The 18960-nt window shown below is 38.3% G+C and overlaps 1 protein-coding gene across 1 annotated transcript in view; it reads left to right on the top strand.

Moving 5' to 3' along the window:
* Positions 1-16481, top strand: part of LOC117431615 (amyloid-beta A4 precursor protein-binding family B member 3-like) — a 33134-nt gene extending 16653 nt beyond the window's left edge. The window contains exons 3-12 of the mRNA XM_034052731.3: positions 147-202; positions 2802-2862; positions 4965-5111; positions 6252-6379; positions 10168-10282; positions 10630-10717; positions 11569-11652; positions 12658-12773; positions 13013-13192; positions 13934-16481. Of these exons, the coding sequence (XP_033908622.3) occupies positions 147-202; positions 2802-2862; positions 4965-5111; positions 6252-6379; positions 10168-10282; positions 10630-10717; positions 11569-11652; positions 12658-12773; positions 13013-13192; positions 13934-14158 (1200 nt within the window). The 3' untranslated portion in view covers positions 14159-16481. The remainder of the gene's footprint in view (positions 1-146; positions 203-2801; positions 2863-4964; positions 5112-6251; positions 6380-10167; positions 10283-10629; positions 10718-11568; positions 11653-12657; positions 12774-13012; positions 13193-13933) is intronic.
* The last annotated feature ends 2479 nt before the right edge of the window (positions 16482-18960 follow it).

Below are 18960 nucleotides of genomic sequence, written 5' to 3'. Positions count from 1 at the left end.
AACAAATGGTTTATTAAGATAACAATTAGGCTTCATCATATTGTAATAAACTCTATTTAATACACATTTAACAGTATGTTCATAAATGGTGATCAGTGGATCATTGAACTGAAGTGTTCACCTCCACCTGTCCTCTCTCTCTACAGAGGTGGAGTTCCAGAGGCAGGCAGATTGAGAGCCCGTTGACCTCAATAAGCGACAGGTAGGAAGCAGTCTAAAACTACTCAGTCACAATGCCATTACTATATACTGTAGAAGTATATGTGGCTTATATTTAGACACTTTGCAGACTGAATGAAATTCAGTAACACAGTGTCAAGTGGGTCTGACGTAAAATGAAGTATAAGAATGTGTACAGGAATCCCATATTACAACCACTTACAATGTAACTAAAGCATAATTTCTTACTAATTATATGTCAGTAGTTGTTTTTTACTCCTACCCTTCCTTGAAAATCTGCAGGCCTGTTGTGTATCTCGGCAGTGGCTTTTATGGCAATGTTCTTTACTTCAGAGTCTGTTTTTAAAAGATTGCATTAGACAACTGAACGTTTGCAGTTGACTAAAGTGATGACGCAAAACCTACTGAACGATAACACTGTTTAACTCTATCATGTATAGGGTACAGTATTATAGTTCACCGTATATTACTGTACTGTGGTCAGGATTTCACCACACTGTATGTTGAGACCCGAATGATTTGGAGGTGCTGCTTAGGAATGCTTCAACAGCTGCAGAGGAATATTTCCCAAGTAATTGTTTTCTTCAATCAATTCTGCTAAGAGCTGACTATATGCGAAGGCTGCAAAGTCCTCTCTCTCTTCTCGGTCTCTGCAGTACAAGCTTGTTGGTGACCTTGTGAAACCATTATCTGCCTCCCCACAACAGAGAATAGATTGCAAATGTTGTAGTTTGTGGTGCTTTGTGCAGTGACATGACAGCATCTACATTAGATATGGTCTGGTTGGCTATTGATAATTTCTCGAGCCTGCGTCCATTTCATTCACAATACTGTAATCTGTAATTGATCTGCAATGCTGGTTCTGTGATAATGATATGCAGTAATTCAAAATTCCTATTTTGTCACACAGCGGAAACCTGTATACCCTATAGGAAAATCCTCTCCAAAATATTCTTAAGAAACCCAAACCCCTTGATGAATCCTCTGTACAGTAGTCTACATCAGTGGTCTTAGGCTTGCAGAATGTGCCTGATGTCTGATGAGAACCTCTTTCTGGGACGCCTTTGACTTGTGTGCCTGAGTTGCCACAGGATACAGTCACGTCAGTCACTTAGGCAAACATAAACTCAACCCTAGTTCTGACAGCAGTGTAGAGAGATATTCCTGGGGGAGGCTCAGCAGTGCTGGTGAATTGGGGATAGGCATGTATTCAGGGTAAAAATAACCCAGAAGCTGGTACAGCTGCTCTTGAAAATAGGGACAGAAGGCAAACCTGATGAGCACAGCTTGGAAATCTCAAAGACAGAGGGAGAGATGGGAGCGATGGAGTTCCTAGTGAACTCGTCTAGTAAAAGCAATACTGCATGGGGTGCTGGGGGAGTCAGTTTGCTGGATCGAATGGTGTTGGTATTTTCAATCTCGTAGATTAGGGATCATCTGGGATAGTTCAGCTCACACGTCTTCACTCGATGAGTTTGGGCCCCTGTTAGCAGACTTCAGGATGTTACGAAGCAGCACCAAAGTCGGCTCCAAACATATGATTCTCTGGTGATTTATTACAGCATTTGGGGTAAAATATTAAAATAATATTTGAACATGAAAAATCCAGGTCACTTTTCTAAAAGTGATATAGTTATTACCTGAATTCTAAATTAAATGCAGCGTTGTAGCGACATGAATATGAGAAACAGGCTCCTGAGATGCCTAAAATAACTACAAATAATGTCATAAATTATTCCCCTTCATTGCACAGCTTAATGATGGCATTGGCCGCACAACTCTGCACAGCAGCCTACGGTCGCTGTATTCCTGCACATGCCAGTGCAGTTTCTAAAGAGCAGCAGTAAGGCTCAAGAAACACATTGTCTACACATGAAACAGATGGATTTTAGAGACATTCGTGCTTTGACAGTGTCTCTCAGGCAAATTCACAGTGTTTTTTTTTTTATCTTATCCTACTTGAAAGAACAAGTGACAGCTTTGTAGTTCAGAAAGCCTTCTTTGTAATATTGCTCCTGCCTAAATGCAATCCAATACACACCCACAGTCTCTTATCAGGTTTTCTTTCTTGTTGTATTATTTTCTTTGATTGTGTTAGGGTAATTCATTATTTCTGGCCTATTAAGGCAAAATCGTTACATATTAATCACAGCTGATTGCAAGATCACTGCCTCTATATTTCATTTTTGCATTGGTTTCCTTTGCCTGATATGGTTTTGATCCAGTCAGTTATATACATTGTGTTACGTGAACTAATATGAACATGGTCATTTTAACACTGAATACAAGCAGTGTTTGTTTGGGTATTTAAATATTTGTCTCAGCACTACCGTGTATTTGATGAAGGGTGAAGTATTTCTTGTTTGTTTGTTAGATTCATTTTCAGCTGGATATTATGCACACTATCCCACACTTTTTCGAAGCTTTACTTACATTGTAAATAAAGTCGCCTCTGTAATGTATAAGTGGACCATAATGCTTTTTCAGTAAGTGAAGGTGACCCAGAGCAAGTGGTTTATTTTAGAGTGGGTAATAACAGAGGCTGGATCATGTGTCAGCAGCTTTGTTTGTTTCCAGTCGATCTGTATTATAGCTGGGCTAATGGGCGTGTCTCTGTGCAGGAGCTCACTTCCCTGGCAGGAGGAGGAGTATTTCGAGACCAACAGTGACCCAGACTCCAAGGTACCAGCACATCCAATAACACAGTGGATGCACCTGTACATATTGACAACACCGTGTAACAAATTATTATTTTTTTGGTTCCTGGGTAGTAAGTGTTATTTCCTAATTGCTTATGCCTCAAAAGTATAGAAAATGGCTATTATTCCCCACAAACTTTGCTTTTGTGACCAGGACAGTGATATTTTGAAATGTACCTATTTTCCAGAACATTCCAGATAGATTCAGTGCTGAGTAAACTTGGAGTAACTTCTAGAACTTTCTAGAACTTTCCAGTAATATAAATAGTAGTATAAATACAGGGGCCTTAAGCCCACCAGTTCAGTTTAGTTCCAGCTGCCTAAGTGGATACATATCTGCATTTTTCTGAGATGGCATCAAGAGGCTGCAAGCATCCGGCAGACACATTTTGCTATGTCTGCGGCCAATTTATCAAGACAAGAGCGAAAAAGTACTCCGTGGAAGCATCTGCTAAGATGTGTGAGGCCTACAAGGCATATTTCGGCATGCCTGTCGGGGATCAAGACAAACCCTGGGCACCTCATTTCACCTGCGAGCACTGCAAAAAGTAAGATGGACAATTGTTGCTCTGAATTTTATGTTATAAAATTTGTTAAAATTTTTAAAATTGTAAAAGTTTTTAATTTTAAAATGTTTTACAATTTTCAATGTTATTGAAAAAATATATCATATATGAAAAATGTTGCGAGAATCTCTTACACATTAGTCATGGGTGAAATAAATATATTTTTGTAGGATGGTACAGAGGGGAAAAGTGAGCCATGAAGTTCGCTATCCCAAGCAACTGACCACTCAAGCAACTGCTACTTCTGCATGGTGGACCCTTCCAAGCGGACTGAGTTCTCTGTGGGGAGGAACAACGTCAAGTGGGAGCCACTGGTGGACCCCCGGAAGGTGCTGATGCCACCACTGCACATCAAATTGGGCCTTATGAAACAATTTGTCAGAGCTCTAGATAAGGAGTCGGCAGCCTTCAAGTACCTTCAAGACTTATTCCCTAAGCTGTCTGAGGCAAAGGTCAAAGCCAGTGTCTTCGTCGGACCACAGATAAAAAAGATCCTGGAGTGCAATGATTTCCCCAAGAAGCTCACTAGTAAGGAGAAAGTGGCTTGGAACAGCTTTGTCGCAGTGGTTCAGGGCTTCCTGGGCAATCACAAGGCCGAAAACTATGTGGAGCTGGTTGAGACTCTGGTGAAGAACTACGGCACAATGGACTGTAGGATGTCCCTCAAAGTCCATATCCTTGATGCTCATCTTGATAAATTCAAGGAGAACATGGGAGCGTACTCGGAGGAGCAAGGCGAGCGCTTCCACCAGGATATACTGGACTTTGAACGCCGCTACCAAGGACAGTATAACGAGTACACGATGGGAGACTACATTTGGGGGCTGATTCGTGAAAGTGATTTACAGTATAATCGTAAATCTCGAAAAACTACTCACTTCTAAATCTTTTGTAGTTATTTTTGTATTACTTTAGTTTTAATACATGTTAATTTGGATTCATATGTTGTTTTTTCTGACTTTATGTGAACGAAAAGACACAAATTCACCCGTTTTCTCATTGGAAATAGGTAAATTTCAAAATATCACTGTCCTGGTCACAAAAGCAAAGTTTGTGGGGAATAATAGCCATTTTCTATACTTTTGAGGCATAAGCAATTAGGAAATAACAGTTACTACCCAGGAACAAAAATTGTGTTACATAGTGACAATCGCTTATCCAACTTAGAAATTAAACATTCTAATAAGGACATAGAAAGAATCTGGAGACATAATGTGGCACAGTCATCCAGTCTGTACGTCTGTATGTACAGTATGTCACAATTAAAGTTTTTACACATGTCTAGAACGCTTACTCAATTAAAATCACGTGTAGGGCATGTTGATAATTAATTGTACATGTGCTGTAATTTACTGCCTTCAGTGTTTCATGACTTTTTCAAATGTGTAAATGATAGTGAAATAGCTAGGGAGAACTGTAATAGTTAAAAGAATTTGCCAGATGTTTGGTGAATGTCGCTGTTTTGCTGGATTCCCTGCACGTATATGCTTTGATGTGCCTATTCCATGCCTGATTGCAGTGCTTTGCGGTGCACTCGCTGGGCTGGGTGGAGATCCCAGAGGAGGACCTGACTCCCGGAAAGAGCAGCCTCGCTGTCAATAACTGTATCCAGCAGCTGTCCCACAGCAAGTGTGAAGACCGGGATGCCATGGGGGCCTGGGGAGAGGTACAGTGTGGGGAAGTGCAGGCTAGTCAGATCATCATACCTCTTGCAGTATTATCAGCATTACGACTGCTCCTACCTTTCTGGTGCTGAAAATCTTTTGGTTCTTTGCTTGTATTGTATACTGTAATTTGGGGTTTTCAAATCAAATCACATTTTTTCCAGGCATCTTATCATTTCCTGTGTGGTAGGTCACATGGCTTGATGGCAGCTAGTCCATTGGAGTGGAACTGAACGACAGCACAGGAAATGATTCGGTACCAGGAAGCTCCAAGACTTTTCACTGCTACAGCGAGGTCTTTCAGATAACTGTATATTTCAAATTGATGCAACGAACCAAAAGCTTTACACAGAAACATGTGATCATATTGCTAGCATTTATAAGAGGTAATAAAATGGATGTTAAAACTTAAACAAGGAATGCAGTAATGTTTATTCTGTCTTGTGATTGTTAGAGACATTGAAGGGAACAGTGAAATGTTTGTCGGTCCTGGCCATCTGTTTGCCTTTTTCAAGAACAGATGATCTGATATGGATACAGTTTTACACAAATCCAGTTATGTACAAACTTAGTTCCTATTCATGTTCAAGGAAATCCATTAAACAGAAGCAGTAGATCATGACCCCATCATTTACAGTTCAGCTGATATAAAGAGGTTGCTGAAGATATCAGAATACATTCTGCTATTCCTGAATACTGAGTCTGATTTATTTATAACACTCAATGATTTTTAAAAAGACGTACTGTATGTTGAAAAGTTTGTCTTCTATACTTAGAAGTTTTACTATGTTTTCTTTGGTCCATATGATGTTAGTGTAGAGAAACCAGAGTTAAAAGGTCACTTCTCTTGAGGCTGACACCAGCTGTATTTAAGTATTACTCTTAACACTGAGCTGGCATCTTTTAGTGCAGCCAGTAGAGGCGCATAAGATTGCTGGTTGACAGTCCCAGCTACATAAAAAATAAATTTAAGTCGAGAACCTAAATACCTGAATCCCATCAATCAGCTTTGAAATCTGGTTGCGCTTTTTAGCGCTAAAGGACTAAGGAAGACAAACCACTAAGAGCTCTTTGGTGAAAAATGAAACCGTTTAAACCAAAGAAAGCATATTTAATTGAGGGAACCTGTCTCTACCCCCCAGGGTCAGGACATGGTGATGATTCTCAAGAAGGACACCCTCAGCCTGGTCGACCCAGTGGACCACAGCCTCATCCACTGCCAGCCAATCATCCACATCCGAGTGTGGGGCGTGGGCTGCAACAATGGCAGGCGAGTGAGCACTGCTGAGGAGAAAAACAGAATAAAGAGGCAGTGCCTCCAAAGGGAGTCTGCCTCCAGATTTACAAAAAGATCTTCCTCTGGGAGTCCCCACAGAAAACTGCTGCAAATGTTCTTAAAATCTGCAAAGAGGAATATTGATTTTCTGCAATGGACAATAGCTTTTCATTATTTATATGCAAGAAAATGTAAGACGCTTGTAAAAACCTTGCAGATCCTGAAAGCTTAGCTCGCTGTCTTTGGCAGTAATATTTATTTGTTAAGGTCAACAGCAGTCTCACAAACCACTCTGTTGCAAACACACAGAATTTCTGCAGTCAATTCCAAATGATTTAATTAAAGCTATTTCTGTGGGGTTTTGTTTTCTGAGATCGCAGAATCTTTTCTAGAAGGACTATCTGGGATCTCCAGATGTGTTGTGGGAAGGTCCAATAATAAATGGCCATCTATTCTGTGCTTCTTGATGATGGTGCCTGTGACAAATGCATTAAATTCATTCTAAAACCATGGAGACTACCTGGATGTATGGATGTCCCTTTTGTATTCGCCTCCAGCTAATCGACAGTGTGCTACTGCTAAGCTGTTTATGTGATCTGCTGATTCATTTAAATACGACAGTAGAACAGGCATGAAAATGGAAGCAGAACTAAAGAGCTTAGTGGTTAGATCCTGGGTTCGATTTCTGCTCAAATTGGCACTCCTGAGGTTTTGCTGTTGTTCAGAAAACTAATTACTGTAAGAATTGTGTAGCTGACCACAGCTCTGTTACTTTCCTGCAGTATAAGCCTGTAGGAACTCTCTCAATACTGCTTAGCACTGCAGTGTTGGGAGGCAGGGGAACAAGGACAAACAAAACCACAGAGGGCAGCAGTGTGGAGTAGTGGTTAGGGCTCTGGACTCTTGACCAGAGGGTCATGGGTTCAAATCCCGGTGGGGACACTGCTGCTGTACCCTTGAGCAAGGTACTTTACCTAGATTGCTCCAGTAAAAACCCAACTGTATAAATGGGTAATTGTATGTAAAAATAATGTGATATCTTGTAACAATTGTAAGTCGCCCTGGATAAGGGCGTCAGCTAAGAAATAAATAATAATAATAATAATAATAATAAGAGAGAGGGCGAAATAAGAAAGATAAGAGAGAGAGAGATTCATGGGATTCGTATTTAATAAGTGAAGTATCCCACCCCCCTCTGTCTTATACAGTAACACATTAATAGTTAGTAAGGTTCACTGATATACTGTACTGGCTATTTTAAATAAAATTTATAACCAACATGATGCAGATTTAAAAAAACAAACAAACAAATAAACAACAACAAAAAAAAAAACTACCGAGCACTGATTTGTCATTATGCTAATGGTTTTCAGAAAAAAAGAAAACATGTTGTAAGTTTCTAACAGGCATGGGATTTCTTGTCCATCGCTACCATTAATGCCACTTTCTTAGACAAGATAACATATGTTTGCTTTCACTAATGGCTTTGATTTTAAAAAGAGAAACATCTAGAATAAAAAAAAACCTCAAATAATTGAACCGTTCCTACCTGCAATTAAGATGTTTCCTGTTAGAAACATCTGGCCAGACTTTGCCCTTGCTTCAAATCTAGACCCAAGCAGTCAAGTAAGCAATCTAGAGTCAGCCCCTTAGCTCGGAGTACTTGAAATCTATAGAAACACATCACAGGCCTCTTTATACTCCATTATAAAAAAGGAGATATGTGAAATAAGTTTTCATTTATAACATTCTTACATTTGGTTTGTTAGTGGGTGGAAACGTTTCACTGTTGCAAACGAAAAGGACAACTGAGAAATGTAATTCTGAGGAAACTAGGGAATTGATGGATGAACAGCAAGCCCCCCTGTGGAAGACGGAGAGCTCTGGCATTCAATCATGATAAGAATTCTGCTGGGGCATGGAGCCTGAACAACACTCCCTCCTGAATCTAGTTATCTGTTAAATGCGTGTGTTTAAAAATATATCTCAACTGGTGGTTGTGGCTTCTAGGGAACATAAATGTTTTCTTGCATTTTCCCTCAGACACTTACATTTCCTGTTATTTGACGCAAGGGAATGCAATATAATTAGCAGACACCACAGGAGATGTTTGCAATGAAAGAACATCAGCCATGGCTCATTTAAACAATGTGTTTTGTTTTTTTTGCCTGCTTCCATTGCCACAGAGACAGGTAATACCTTTCTACATCCCTTTCATCAAAAAGACTTGTTATGTTTTAGTTAAAAAATAATGAACTTGAAGTTATGAGCTCTTTATCCTGGTTTGATGTAAGAAATTAATTTGTAAAACCACATAGAAGAAATGAAGGAATTAAGTGCTGCAGGGGGGCAGATTAAACTGATGTAATAAATGTCATCTGAGATTAGATGTTTCTGAGAGCTATATTGAGGCCACATTGATGCTTTAAACTTCTGAGATTTAAAACCAAGATGTGATGACTGGACCAGAAAATGGTTTAAATGATCTACAAAGTGATTTTAAACAACAAGAAGAAAAGTTAAGATAACTGTGTTTTTCTAGACCCATAGTTGCTCTTAAAGACACACATGAAGAAAAGCACATCATTCAAATGAATATTTGCTATGGAATTAACTGACGAAGATTAACAATTCTGCGGTTGCAATGGGATTATAAATACTTAACTAGATTAGTGTTAAAGACCTGCTGGCTGTTGAATGCGTTGATGTATTTAGATGAATGAAGCACTCAAATAAAATAGAGCTATCAAATTAATTTTCTCCTTTCAGTTTTAACCAGTTTCGATATCAAATAGTTTGATTCAGACCTTAAAGAATGCATAGATCCTTCAATGGAATGAATGGATTGAATGGATTTTGTGTGATAGTTCTCCTCCGGTCAACTTAATTGATTTAGTTGGCAAGGCAACTAAATCCATTCTGATCACATTTGCACTGCCAAGGTTTTGCAAGCACAGTATATAATGTGAATTGTTCAGAAATAAAAAATGACTGTAGTTACCCACTCAATCTTGTACCTCTCCATCACACGAATTTAGAGTACTCCCAAGACAACAGATATGGCTAACAAGAGAACATATTTCTAAATACCAGATAATTGAATCTGAGTATTGAAATACATTGCAGTTACAGTGCTGGACTGGTTCCAGCGATGAATGGTGACAAATATTTAAATAAAAGACGTAAATGATTCATCATGGACGCTCTACAAGCAACCAGTTTACAGCATACAATACAGGTCTATAGAAACAATTGGTAACTGTGGGCATGCTTGTGATCTTTGAATATGTTAGTAATATGTAAATAAATGAACATTGAAATGGTAATGAAAGTTTTCTAATAAAGTATTCCCTTTGATTTGCGCTTAATAATTGAAAACTCACTATAAGACTTGTCAGTGGATTTCAATAAGGAATGACAAATAAATTGGATGTTTGGTATAGTGGTAATAATCAGTAATAATCAAGATGTGTGCTGAGAGATGTTTCATTAAAAATATATACATCTCTAGTAATTCTTAATTTTCCAAGTTTAGGTTATAAACCCTTGTGTAGAAACCTTGATGCATATTATAAACTTCTCAATCACTGCAGCACATGCATGATTCTATACTGTATGAATTATACTTCTTCCAGCAACATCACTGGGTCTTAGATTTCAGAGAGACAAAATAAACTTCTTAAACAACGTATACGAATGACACTGTTCCAATCTCTGTCTCCTCTACATGTTTGATCGCCCTTGCGAACGAGAACCTTTTTCTTGTTTGTCACTCTCTTCAGAGACTTTGCCTTCGTCGCTAGTGACAAAGACACCTGTATGCTGAAGTGCCATGTCTTCCACTGTGACGTCCCTGCAAAGGCCATCGCCACAGAGCTCCATGAGATGTGCTCAAAGGTAACTGCTCCATTCGGGAGATCAAGTTATCTGTCTTTTAATATATGCTCTTCTGTGTGCAGACTGCGTGTAGATCTGTGAGACTTCACTGAATTCATTTTCTAGTTAAAGTAAATGAGGTCTAGGTGGCTCATCATTTATTAGGCTTTCATATATACAATGGTCTGGGTTCCATTCCAGGTCAGGTCTCAAGTGCTAAGAAATCAGTGGTCTCATCTTAGCCGCCAGTGTAACCCCCATCAGAAACTTATTCACAGTAAATCTCTTTATAAATGGTCAGTTATCACAGAAGCATATTCTAATAAAACATGCAATAAGCCATGACGGCAGGTCTTCTTTTGATTTAGATGATGGCAGAACGGGCAACAATGCATTCCTCGATGCCCCGGTCTCTGACAATGGAGAGCATCTCGCCTGAAGATTTACCTCTACAAGGTACCAGCACACATGGCTTATAGGAGCTTAGGGGGAGATTCAACCAACAATACAGCAGCATCTGCCTGTTCTATGGCGGCATTCAATACAATGTTGTAGAAACAGATATGTACAGATATACCTTTGTTTTAAAATAGATGAGGCGAGAAGCTTTTGTTGGTTATGCTTGGGTGTGTTTGGGGTTTGTGTCCTTCTATATGCCTGAGCTGTGCCCTAATACACAGAAGTAAAGTAGGTTTCTGTATTTTTTGACTGAATCTCTAATATGGGATTAGAGAGTTTGGCAAAAACTTTTTAACAGTAGCATTTAGCTTTCGCTAACATATCTATATCTATATCTATATCTATATCTATATATATATATATATATATATATATATATATATATTTTTTTTTTTAGAAACAGGATGACAGTCTGCTTTGATTTACAAATTCCAGTTGAATAAATATGATACACACCTACCAGTTAGTGTAAGGAAGTATACCTGGAGCTGGGATAGACACAAACTATTTACAAAGTAAACCAGGTCCTGGGACAAGATGACACGGGTCATAAAAATAATATAAAATAACGCAAAACCTTTCTATTACAGGGCATGTCAATGTTGGTACATTGAAATCAATTAGTAATTACCAATGATTCCTGCTCTTACATTGTACCTACTGTGTAATTACATAGAATTAGCCTTGCGTTACAGCTTGTTACCTTATGTAATTACAGCACTGAGAGAGAGTTTTATAAACATCCCACAGTTTAGCTTTGAAACACTGTGGTTTAACTTTAGATCCAGTGGTACAGGCTATAGACGGTACAGGTTGTGAAATGATTCTGGCTCTGTGGTTTTCCCCAGTTACTTTCCTGGATGTGGTGAGACAGAGCGTTCAGAAGTTTCAGGTGCTGTACATTGGACAACTACCTGTCCCTAGGGCTATGGGTAAGATGATACACAAAAAAACAAAAAAGACCACTTCATTGCATTTTCTGATATACTTAAAAATTAAAGGGATACTTGCTATCATCTACATTTTTCTAATATAGGTTTTTAGCTGTTGAATATCTTGTCATCTGTGTTCTCAATATTTCTGCTTAGATCTACCATTACTAACTAGTCTAGCTGATTCAGATAATAGTTTTGTCTTAATCCACATTATGAAATATATACAATAGTGTGCTGAATACAAGCTGGTATACGCCACTTGGGGACAGCTAGAAAGCAGGCACCCTGCCCTCTCGTGGTGCTATAGCAGTTTATATTGTATGGCACCCTATCTACTGTTCTAAATATATCAGCAACTTAAGGTAAGGACAAACTGTATCGGAACTGCAGAAACATGACACTCAGTATTGTGGCCTGACTCCAGCTGGCAATACCAGCACCTTTATTGTTAATGAGGCACCGCTTCCAGCAGCCAGTGCCAGCTCTCACTGCAGTGCTTAATCTTAGAATGATTCCATTAGAGCCAAAGGCTTTGCTGCTGACTGCCTTCAATTAGCACAATGCTGAGAGTCATGCACGAGCAGTACCAAATAAAGACATTTATTTTTATTCAATCCGCACTCCGAAGCCAATCAAAATTAGTTATCAAAGATAAGATAAAGATAAAAGAGTTATCAAACATCAATCATTCCACTGCTGGCATTGATCTCAATGGAGGTCTTCCAGTCCCACTACTGTCCAGGCTAATCCTTACTTAGCTTCAAAGATCTGACCGCATATGGCAGAACAAAAACATGAACACTAAATGCAGGTTCAAGCGTTATGCCAGGGGTTATACAGGATGGAGTTTTCCCATGTATTAAACGTGTGGGCACTTTATTTTATAATGAAGGTGTCGAACCCTGTAAGTCACTGTTTTTCATGATTTCTCCTGATACAGCAGGTATTTCACCCCCCACGCTCTGTCATAGGTAGCTCTAGTATTTTGAACTCTTTTTGCAGGGATGGAAGTGCTGAACAAAGCGATTGAGAATGTCATGAATTCAGGAGATAGAGATGAATGGGAGCCCATGGCACTCCATGTGTCCGACACCATCTTGGCACTGTGCAAAGGGGAGGTAAGTGCGTGTGTGTGTATGTGTGTGTGTGTGTGTGTGTGTGTGTGTGTGTGTTGTGTGTGTTCCGCTTGTAAGCTACCCAGTATTCTAAAACTAGGATATAAAACTCTTAAATGAACATTCTAAAAGAGCTGGAAACTTAAAAAAAAAATCCTGTCAGAAAAACTGACGCTAAGTAAACCTGACTCAAAACCTTCACATGTATCTCTAGCATGAACAGTGTTTGCTCTCTCTGTCAGGACGGGGACGACCCGTTTTGGGAATGCCAGGTGCGCTACCTGACCTTCCTGGGGGTGGGGCAGGACACTCACACGTTTGCTGTGATCGTGGACATGGGACGACAGCGATTTGAGTGCCGCGTGTTCTGGTGTGAGCCTGACGCTGGCCATGTCTCAGAGGCTGTGCAGGCTGCTTGCATGGTAAGGGCATCCTGAACTGAATCCACATTATAACCTTAGAGACCTTTTCATTTCATAACACAGCAAACAAACAATCCCTTAGTTTAATTGCATGTCTATTGAGCACACTGGTAGCATACAAATCATCACCAGACGATTTATTCAGATGGCAAAACCCAATGAAGTTATCAAACCAGAAATATACAACTCAGATATTACATTTAGGGGCTTGTGAGTAGTCTGAGGTCTTTTCTGTATTGTTTTATAATTGTAATTGGTGTTTTTTTCCTTCAACTATGATGACGAGTAAATAGGGCAGCAGTGTGGAGTAGAGATTAGGGCTCTGGACTCTTGACCGGAGGGTTGTTGGTTCAATCCCACGTGGGGGACACTGCTGCTGTACCCTTGAGCAAGGTTCTTTACCTAGATTGCTCCAGTAAAAACCCAACTGTATAAATGGGTAATTGTATGTAAAATAATGTGATATCTTCTAACAATTGTAAGTCGTCCTGGATAAGGGCGTCGGCTAAGAAATAAATAATAAGAATAAATAGCTTTGAGAATCTAACCCTAGGATTCCCTTTAAAAAAGAAAAAGCGATTGGAGTAACAGAAATGAGAAAACAGTCCTATAAGCAACTATGCTTCTAATTTTGTTGGGAGTCTATTTTTCAAAGGGTGGGTGGGGATAGATTTCTCAAGTCTTTGATTGTGCTCCAGTTTAAATAATCTGTATATGTGTATTTCTTCTCTTTTGTTACAGGTGCAGTACCAGAAATGTTTGGTGGCCCAGACCCCACCGTTAAGGTCCAAGATTTCTCGCTCTGGGGCCAAAATTAAGCGAGCAGCCTCCATGGACAGCTCTGCCTTCAATCCCAGTCGCCAGGGTAACTCCCCTCCCAAATTCGGGACCTCCAGCATGAAAAAAGGGTTGCTGGCCTTCTTCGAGACCTTCAAAAACAAACAGCCAGCAGTGCAGATGCCCTAGCAAGCTTGGAGTTGAGAACGAGGGGAGAAGAACACAGGCGCCCTTTGTTATTTTAGGTTTTAAAAGCCCCGAAGTGGATGGGGATGTAGTTTTACACTCACATGAAATCATTTGAAACAGATTTTCCCTATTTTAAGGGATTTGTGATATCAGCAATTACTACAATTATTACATATGGTAACAGGCTGTATATCAATACACATGAGGTGCATTTCTTAACCCTAAGCTACCTTGTCATACTGTAGAACTTTCTTGCAGCATCTCTGCAATACCAGGCCCCTGAAAACAATGTTTCTAAAGTCAGCATTTCAGTCGTATTTCAATGTATTTTAATGTGTTTATACAGAAATCGGTAAAGCTATACAGGAAGTGGCATTAATACTGCATGAATTGGTTCATTGGAATTCAATATGAAAAAAAATGATTTCCATTCAAATGCAGTTGAAAACCCTACCACTTATTGTAAAGTGTTACTGAAAAGTACTTTGTGATTTCAATAATGAATTGCTTCTAGCTTAATGTTAAAAAAGTAATTTTTAGGTAAGAAAATTGCTGATTTTTGAAAATGAACAATTCATGTAGCATAGATGTAATGCTTATTTACAGGTTTGTCCAGCCTATATAAATGTATTAAGTTGAGTTATGTATTTTATTTATTTTTTTATTTTTGTATACCTCTGTCATGTATTGTAACATATATCTTTAATAGGACAGTTATAAGTTTTCACAGTTTTAGCACCAACTCCAAGAAGTGCTTGAGAGCACAATTTTGCATTCATTCTATAATTTTATCATTTCTCTATGGTTTAGGAAGTAAAATGCACTGTCTGGTTTGTGAAGTCACATTATTCATCGCTGTTTTTAATAAGGCCCTGACATTTTTTTGTAATAACTGTTAAGTGATTTATTACATAATATGACAACAATCGTTTCAATTTGCATCAATAACTACAAAATGTGACAGGCTAGTTTTGGAAAATACAAACGAACAGAGCAAATGCAGAGAAATATTTGTATCAATTTGTAAATAAAAACCATATATAGCCTTGGGAATTTGGCCCAGGTTTTTATTTCAATAATTAAAAAAAAAAAAAAAAAAAAAAAAAGCAAAATGAGATCATACAGAAAGATAGTAATCCTTGGAAAAAAAAGCTATTTTGTTTGAGGTTGTAAGTTATAGTTTGGTATAGATTTTGGACATTAAAATTATATTGAAGCTCTCAGTACACACTATTCTGTCCGTTTTCACTGGCTCACCATCCTGAGCATCAAAACCTATTGTTACATTTGCATTTAACAAATTCAATTTCCTACCACCACATTATTGACAAGGTTTTTGGTTGATAAGATATGTACATATTTATTTCAAAGACACACACTGCCCTACAACATTTTGACAAATGATGTTGACTATGACTGTGGGAGGACAGTTTAAGAATTACTAGAAAAGTATGGGGATGTAATATTCATGAACGTTAGGTTGCCATGGAGATTAGAAATCAGTGGCAGCTTCTGAAATAAATAATACAAAAATAAGAAGTCAGACAAGAATGAGAGGCTCATGAACATAATGGTAGACTTTCAGTTAACCAGAGAGTGTAAAATGTGTTACATGTTTTAAGTTAGTAGAAAATGTTTTGCTGTCATCTAGTGATTGGGAAAGGGGATGGGGGTGGGGGTGTTTGCTGTTTGCGTTAAATCTGCTTTCTATAGCATGATAATATATCCTGATACAATTCATTAAGCAGTAACTAAAGTTTATTTATTTATTTTTTTTAATTCTGAAGTAAAACCACCCCACTGCAGTGAGCAACAGGTGGAATTTCATAGAAATGTATTCTGGACGTCTCATGGGCTGTAGAAGTTGCATGCAACATGTTGCATGGTATTAGTCCTGTAATGCTAAATGACTAATTCTTATTTCTCTAATGAGATCAGTGTTTGGGGTACTGTTATGAATCTATATCTGATTGCTCATCCCTAATAAATATTACAGTATATTATTAAATATTATATCAGACCTCCCGTATTAGGAAAGAAAATGTAAGATTGCTAATGACTGTATTATATAGCATGTGATAGCAGGTTTATGACACGTCTTGCCAATTCATTTGAAACGCTAGCATAGTGGTTCATGCTGTACTTTGTTTGGTTTTACTATTTATACAGTGAAAAGGATATTGCAGTAGAACAAAGGCTATTAATGTGTAATGTATTTAAATCTTAGTTTTTTTTTTTAATTGTAATATTGTATAGACAATGTGCTGGAGAACCCTTGCAAGGGTATGTGTTGGTTTTAATAATAAACTGCTTGGAAGTTTAATGGTTTCGTTATGCCTGTTAGTGGGTAAAATGGTGTAAAATGTTGTGGTTAATTTTCTAAGTGAAACGCTGCTTTCTGCCAGGCTGGGCAGACTGCAGACAGCCTGAAGAAAAGGCAATCCTGAACAGGACACATGCAAGTGCGCATATAGCCCACACAGTACGCATTGAGAAAAACCACATAGAGCAAACTGAAGAGCACAGAAATCAATGAGAAATACAATTCAGTTGTCAAATGTACTTTTATTTGTCCGTCCATGCCTACATCTATATCAATTGGAAAGCCAAAAACAGTAATTCACTTGTGGCTGATGTGAAGCAACACATACAAAGGTGAGCAGACCTGGCCAACAGATCCATTTATGTGTAAACTGATCAGTCCCTTTGTTTTTACCTGGAACTGGAACTATGACTATGGGTGCATAGGGTATAGTCATATGAGGAAGGCAGTACTTTTTTTAAACATGATTCATAAAGGCTGTGCATTTTGCTTAATGTCAGTTTTTTAGTTTTCTTTACCAGTTTTTAGGAAATTGTGTGTGTGTGACATTTAAAGATGTTAATATATTTGATAATAAGAGCGATTTGCTAAAATTGACATTAGCAAGTTGCAAAAAGTAATTTTATACATGCAGCCAACAATCCCCAAGTACAAATCTAGTTTAAAAAGCACGCATAAAGAAAAGAAAATGGGACTCTGGCTATATACTGTGCATCAGTTGTTTTGAATATAAAGAATCGGTGTGCCTCAGCAGCTGCTTCCACACCTATTCACCCTTTCTTCTTATTGGCTCATCTTATTTACAGAAAGCCATGGTTGCAGGTACTGTACACTTCTGTTGAAATGATAGAAGAAAATGATCATACTTTTATTTCACTTGCAATGGTATAGATAGAGAGTTATACAACAGCTGTATGCAGTAACGGCAGTTGGGAGTTTCGGCTTTTCAAACAGCGAGTTTTGATATATCTTGCTTTTGACATTTGGCCTCACTGTTTCCTGTCATTGTCCAGTTCCATTGTAGGTGTATGGAAATTAAAAGAAGAAGAAAAAAAAAACAAATGTACCAAGCCACATTTTCTATTACAAATCCTTTAAGAACTCATTAGACTGAGTTCTGGGATTAATCATCTGCTAGAAACTGGACAGTAATGGGTCCTCTTTGTTTTCATGGGCCCTCTTCTTGTTTGTAATTTTTCATATGTTCTTATGTACTTATATTAAAATTCTAGACAACTGAAATGAGGACCTTTAACTAGCAAACATTCCTAAACAAAAGAAAAAGGTTGGCATTCATCATACAGGTCTAGACTATTTCTAGACAGGGCTTTGAGCTCATTGTGTAAAAGCACTTAAAATAGGTTCCCAATGGTAGTCTTTTAACATTTCTATAAAGGCAGCATCCTGCTAGTTGTATAAAGGAATAGTCTTTCACATTATATGCTGTAATGCTTACAAGGCTAGAGACTGGTCACAACAATGTAGGATCCAAATACCAGAGGGAGGTATAGAACTAGAAATAGGTCCACCAAGAGAAAGGTGTTGGTGTTATAATAGAGCCATCGCTGTCAGTGAGCAGACAACATGGGGAAGCAATTTAAAGGCAAATGGAATGCTTGATCTAGTCAAAAGTGTAAGGCTCAAATCAAAAGAGGTTATGATAAGGTTTTAGAATGCACTGGTAGGACCGCTCTTTTCAGTTCCATTCTTGGAGTCCAACAAAGAGCATCCAGACAAACCACAGGCCGCACAGCCTCCTCTCGTTTGTAATGTTCTTAAGAGGCGGCTTCTCAGTGCAGTGTGGAAATACCTGTGGCTAACTGACTTATACATTAGAATGTATATATAGTCATTTCATAACCAAACACCATCTGTCTACTGCAGGAAGTATGGGCCTGTATTTAATGACCTTTAAGAAAGATCATTATTAGTCTTCTCTTTGAAAACTAAACCATGGAAAATGTCTGATGTTAAGCAAAATAAGTTGTTCTCTTTAAGGAGTACTAGCAAGATTTTACATGACCTGTTATTACCTATTACTGCCCCCCCTTTTATTCTGTTGAAGAGTTTTTATCAGTATTTTATTTTTTATACTTGTATTTGGAATGCACTAAGGCACTTGGTGCCTTCAAGAGTTTATTTTTAAAATTACTAGGCTTACCATTTTTTGACCTAGTAGCTCTGCTTAAATTTTCATAGTCCTCTCTTTCATAATCTTCCTCATTTTCATCACCTACAAAACAAAAGGTAAGATAAAGCTTTCCCTAGAGGCCAGCTGTACATACTGTACTAGAACCCTTTGAGTATGTTGTAACAATGCATATTTCAATAGTATTAGATGTGTAGGGAGATCAAATCAATCACATTACGGTATAAATATATACACACTGTGTGGCCACTTTATTAGGACCTGTTCCAAGGTAGGCTTGGGCCATCGTTTGTCATGATCACAGCCTTGATATGACGTGACATAGACTCC

The sequence above is a fragment of the Acipenser ruthenus genome, chromosome 22 (assembly GCF_902713425.1).
Source record: "Acipenser ruthenus chromosome 22, fAciRut3.2 maternal haplotype, whole genome shotgun sequence".
Classification (NCBI taxonomy): Eukaryota; Metazoa; Chordata; class Actinopteri; order Acipenseriformes; family Acipenseridae; genus Acipenser; species Acipenser ruthenus.
Note: the sequence above shows the minus strand (reverse complement) of the source record. Positions and strands in the feature narration are given on the sequence as shown.